General features: G+C 39.4%; 1 protein-coding gene across 4 annotated transcripts in view; it reads left to right on the forward strand.

The window, feature by feature from the left end:
• The window catches only part of LOC111872355 (baculoviral IAP repeat-containing protein 6), a 98298-nt gene that overhangs the window by 4337 nt on the left and 87961 nt on the right, over window positions 1-6000 (forward strand). For all 4 annotated transcript variants that reach the window (XM_023866145.2, XM_033754640.1, XM_033754641.1 and 1 more), the window contains exon 2: window positions 874-1055. In XM_023866145.2, coding sequence (XP_023721913.2) covers window positions 874-1055 — 182 coding nt within the window. The remainder of the gene's footprint in view (window positions 1-873; window positions 1056-6000) is intronic.

A 6000-nucleotide genomic window follows, 5' to 3' on the forward strand; every position in this document is an offset into this window, starting at 1 on the left:
AAATGCATTATTTTTACACTAGGGTTTTTTCATCTTCGTGTTTTGTCTGCGATGGATGGCAAAATTGAATAATGTGTCTGCAACAAGTTTTGTGTGAAGCTCGATGTGAAGTTCTTGAGATGCTTGGTGAAGCTTTGGAGAACATTCTTAAAGACAGACAGCAATTTTTGAACGACATTCATGTTTTAAGACCGGTCGAGTGTCACTTGAAGATTACAAAGTTCAGGGTGACTAAGCACCAGCCAGATGACAGAAAATGTTGAAAAATTTCTAGATTGTTCACCATGATTTGTTCCTCCTAACACTACCGCCAGCTCTGACTTGTAATGTGATGGTTAAAGATGCTTGAGAGAAAATGTGCTGTGAAAAAGACCGGAATTTTGGTGCGACCACAACTGACTCCATCATGACGTGCCTACCCACATGTCCCTGAAAACCACTGAGTTTGTGACTAACAACAGCATGCTTATTGTTCCCCATCCTCCCTACTTGTCAGACTTAGCCCCTGTGTTTTCACTTTGTCTCCCAAATTGAAATTGAAACTGAAGGGACCATGTCTGAAACAGTGTCTGACATCCAAAAGGAATTGCAAGTGGTACTCGACAGCTCCAGTCTAGAAAACCGAGATTAATGGCTGTGGGGATTCGTAGCGCTGACCATGCGACACCCCCTATCTGCTAAAGTTGGCTCGGTCAGTATAGTTCGCTTGCAGGCTAAAACCACAGAGTTTTTGTTGTTTGTTTCATATAACCCTTAAAGCTGATAAGCAGAATTGAATAACCTAAGTAAGTCAGTAGTTGTATAGTTTCTCGTACTTATGTTTTGAAAATTTGATAATTTAGTTCCTGTAAGTTATAAAGATTTGTATTTCAGCAAAAGGAGATGGGATTCTTCAAGGCCTCTATCTGTCTGGTCATGATAAGATTTTGTTCACTGATGGGAAAGGAATTGGTGTCCGGAGAGATTATAATGGGGTTCTGCTGTTGGATACCATCCTCCAGACACCTATCAGCAAGCCGGATGATGTTGTGAAGTTGGAGTTGCTGCTCTCTGAGGTAATATGTAATGTCTGCATAGCAAATGAAATTGCATTACATGTTCTGCCAGCAAATTCCATGACATAGATTACAGCAGAATACGTTAATTCTTCAGCATATGAAGACTTTTATGTAGAAAGCTGTGTCATAATTTCTACCTGTGAATATGGATAAGTTGTGTTGTTGTCATTTCTGTTGAAACACATTTAATGATCCTTATGGTGTCACATTAATAATTCTATTATAAAATCATGATGAAGTCGGTATGAAATGTAACAACAACAACAACAACAACAACAACAATTGTTGTTGTTGTTGTTGTGTTAAAATCAGTATGCATATGAATTGATGTAAATTCACAGCCAGGAATGTTAAACTATACATTAATTAATTAATTAATTCATTCATTCATTTCCTTTGTATCCCATGTATCCATACAGGTATCAAACCTAGGATGTGGAAATGGTCCCTTTGAAAATACGAGGGTCGTACTGAAAGTCACGAGCAACAATTTTTTGTAAAGTAACGTGCTTTATTATTGACAAACCAAATACTCTATCACAATCTACAGACCTTTCTTTATTTTTCCACATAATTGCCACTTCTTTGTACACATTTCTCCCATTGCTCTGGGAGTTTGAAAATTCCCCTTCTGTAAAATTCAATTCCAGCCATCTGAAGGCACTGATGCACTACTTTCTGAATTGTGTCCCTTGTCTCAAAACGTCCACGCAGCTGATCCTTCACAAATCCGAAAAGATGGTAGTCAGAGGGTGTCAGATCAGGTCTATAGGAGGGGTGTGGAAGAACTTCCCACCCCATCTTTGCAGTTTCTTCCAATGTGAGGCAAGCGGCATGGGGCTGAGCGTTGTCTTGCAGGATGACGATGTTTCATCCCGGACATTTATTGTGCGATGTACAACGGAGCTTGTGCAGCAACTGGACATAAGGAGCAGCATTGGTGGTTTGCCCAGGTTCCAGGAATTCAGCCAGAATAAACCCCTGTGCATCCCAGAAGACTGTGCCCATCACCTTCGCAGCTGATGGCACTGTCTTTGCCTTCTTTTTTGATGGAGAATGCAAATGGTGCAATTCCATACTCTGCCATTTCGTTTCAGGCGCGAAATGGTGAAGCCAGCTTTTGTCACCTGTCACAATACAGAGCAAAAAATCATCGCCTTCGTGTCGATATCTCTGCAGCAGTTCTGAGGTGATGGCTTTTCGCTGACCTTTGTAGTCTTCAGTCAATAACTGCGGGACCCAAGAATCACAAACTTTCCTATAGCCCAAGCTTTCAATCATCTCCTGTGCTCTCCTGCACTGTGCCCTATTCCAAGTTTTCGGGCTGTTGTGTCCACAGTCACATGCCTGTCATCTTGAATGATCTCATCCACTCTTTCCTTGTTGCGTTCAGTTGAGGCTGTTCGAGGACGATCGCTCCGAGGCTCATCTTCGATGCTGGTGTTCCCATCTTTAAAATGTTTCACCCATCTTCGAACACTGCTTGCACCCATGCACACTCTTCCGTAAGCACGCTGAAGTCTCTGGTGAATTTCTGCAGCAGGGATTTCCTCTTTCACAAGAAATTCGATGACAGCATGCTGGCAAAACGACGTACGGCTGTCGGCTATTTTGTTAGGAGTGATACTGGTCACGTGATGCAAGCTGTTGGCATCAGAAGACACTCAAGGTTAACACAACAGCTGGTTCTACCTACCACTATATTCTCTTTTGTCTGCTGTTCCCAGGTTGCATGCAAAAAAAAGTTGCTCATGACTTTCAGTACGACCTACGTATATATATCAAAATACATATACAAAATTACTTGAGTCACATAATCAAAATCACTTACATTAATCAGTTAACATAAATAATAATATAAAGTAAACAAATTAATAAGATTTTAATTAACAAACATAATTTAAAAACAACTTAATATAAAACTTGAATTAATACAATTTTATTTAAATTATCTATATTAACTGAGTTAAATACATTTCAAATTTACATACTTATGACCAATTATGTTGATAATATTCATTTATGGAATGAAAAGAATGATGATATTGTCACGTATCGGGCGTATATCGCGACAGATAACTTCACGAGGTATTTGATGTAGCAAATTTTATTTCACATTCGCACTTACAATCACCCAAATTACAGATTTACGATTACTGCTATCTGCAGTATCACAATTAGTACACTCCAAATGCCACAATACAACTGACTGGTTGCTGGCTAACTCGGAACTAACTCGGCGGTAGCTCGAGGACTCACTCGGCTGTAGCTCCAGGACTCACTCGGCGGTAGCTCCAGGACTGACTGTGAATAGCCTTCGCTGCTCCTTATGTAGCCTCGATCGGACAATTGTCGCCTGGTGCCTTGTTGCTAGCCACGCTGTCCGGAGTTGTTGACTGCTGCCTAGCAACCGCGATATCCCTCGGTGACATCACCGCTGTTGATTCACTTTGCATAGCTTCAAGGTGGCGGGGACTCTGCTAACATCGGCTCCGCTAGGCTCACTTCGGCTCCGCTTGTGACGTCACCGCGCGTTGCATAGCTACCAGGATGCAGGGTGATTACTCGCCTATTACGCAAGCGCTATGTTACAACTACGTGCAGCTGGGGAGGTAGGGGTCAACATGTCACAATATAAAAACTTCTTCAATGCAGATTTAAAACTTCTCTCATCAGTAGCCAACATTTTTATTGTTTGAGGAAGATGATTAAAAAGTTTTATGCCTGATATGTACGCACTTTTATTGTATTTTGTTAGGTTAACTGCAGGTAAATATAAATTATTGAGGGCTCTAGTTTTATATTTGTGAATCTCATTGTTAAAATTAAATAAATGTTTATTTTTACTTGTGTATAAAAGTAATGAATATATGTACTGAGAGTAGAACGTCATTATTTCCAAACTCTTAAAAATGTCCCTACAAGACTCTCTTGGTCTAGAATTTATTATAATTCTAATAAGTTTCTTTTGCAATATAACATTAATGAATTAAAGAATATAGAGAATGAATTTCCAGTTCTCAGGTAATGTACCTGAACTACTTTAGCATCCAGCTGTCTGCTGCCATACATACTGTAAAATTTGTCTTTTAATTACCCTTACAGGATAAGACACAAGCACATAAAAATCATAAAGTATGTGCAGGTGTGAGAAACTAGTATTTGGGATTGATGTTCGTATGCCTGTTAGTATTAAGAAGATTACAGTCTTCTTGGTTGTGATGCTGTGACACCTTGAAAAAGTGTTTTAATTTTGTTAGGAATACTGCAAGTACAATTATTGAGAATTTTTGGACAGTATCCATCATGCTGCTTTTATTTAAAACACAGCAGATGATCCATGGCTAAGATGCCTTTTCTTGCTAAAAACTGTGATCCTCAAAGCAGAGAATGTGCTGGCACATTGTTGTGGTGAGGGATCAGTGAGCGATCTCTCCGCACCTCTCTGCATTTGTGCCTCACAGCATCAATAAGCCTTTTCAACACCTCCACATAGAATGTCTGATTAACAGTGATCCCTTCAGGTACAAATACAAAATGGATGATACCCCTGGTGTTGAGAAAGTAGATCAACAATGCTTTGATCTTGGACTTTGAAATCCAAGGCTTCTTTGGCCTGGGGATTCACCATAAACTGTTTTTAACATCTCTAACATTTCATGTGGCGATTTCTGACATTTAACACAAAAATTCACATTCCATCATACTCTCCATTTTCACACCTGGACAAAATTGACAACAAACAGTGATCTAATGAGCTACTGTTCAATACATACTGAACACAGCTTTGCCTTGTGTCATGTAACATTCAACGTAACAGAATTTCAAGATCACCTGATACAAAATTAAAAACGAGTCTCAACTTATTTGCTCAACCTTGTGTAAAATCATCACTAGCTTTTAGATCTTAAATACTGCAAGTGTCTGTCAATAAATTGTGCAGCTGTGACAGAACATAATGTGAATATAAGCAGCATATTATCACATTCTTCCTACACCATGGGGTTATAGAAATATACAATATATATATATATGGCCGCGCCATAGCTCAAACGGTTAGTTGCTGTCTTCCCACTGTGGCAGCCCAGGTTTGATCCCGGTTCTGGTCAAGTGGGATATGGGGTGGCACTGGGGTAGGTTTTCTCCAAGTACTTCGGTTTCCCCTGCCTATCTTAATTCCATCAACTGCTCAACAATCACCCTCACCTATCATCTGGGGCTGGTACAATAGGCCAGAAGTGGCTGCAGTACAAGGGACTTAGTGCCACCCTGCTAAAATATATATATATATACAGGGTGATTCATGAGGAGTTACCACCACTTGTGGAGCTCATTTCTGAAGACATTTTGAGCAAAAATTGTCATATAAACCTGGGTCCTATACTAAATATTTATAGAGTTACGTTCACAATTTGAAATGCACTACTGTGAACTGATCACCAGACCTTTCCCCATTAGATTATTGCATTTAGGGACGGATGAAGGACATTGTTTACCAAAGGAAGACACAGACACGTGAGAAAGTACTTGCTCGCATTATGCACGCTGCTACGGAAATCAGAGATAACAGTGTGCACCTACATAGAGCAACATGCACGGTTCACAAATGTGCAGACAAGTGTATCGAAGTGGAGGGCAGCATTTTTGAAAATGTGTTGTAATCTCTGTAAGACTTGGCAGAATTGAACCACAGAGAATCAAGTCCATAGAATTAATTTTTTTGTGAAAATAAATGCGTTAAAATAATGTAATTTTGTATTTAAAATTAAAATTAAAATTTAGAAACCTCAAATTATGAATGTAACTCTGTAAATATTGAGTATAGGACCCAGGTTTATATGACACTTTTTGCTCAAAATGTCTTCAGAAATGGCGGAAATTCCTCATGAGTCATCCTGTGTGTGTGTGTGTGTGTATATATATATATATACACACACACACA

Source organism: Cryptotermes secundus, unplaced genomic scaffold, assembly GCF_002891405.2.
Source record: "Cryptotermes secundus unplaced genomic scaffold, Csec_1.0 scaffold55, whole genome shotgun sequence".
Classification (NCBI taxonomy): Eukaryota; Metazoa; Arthropoda; class Insecta; order Blattodea; family Kalotermitidae; genus Cryptotermes; species Cryptotermes secundus.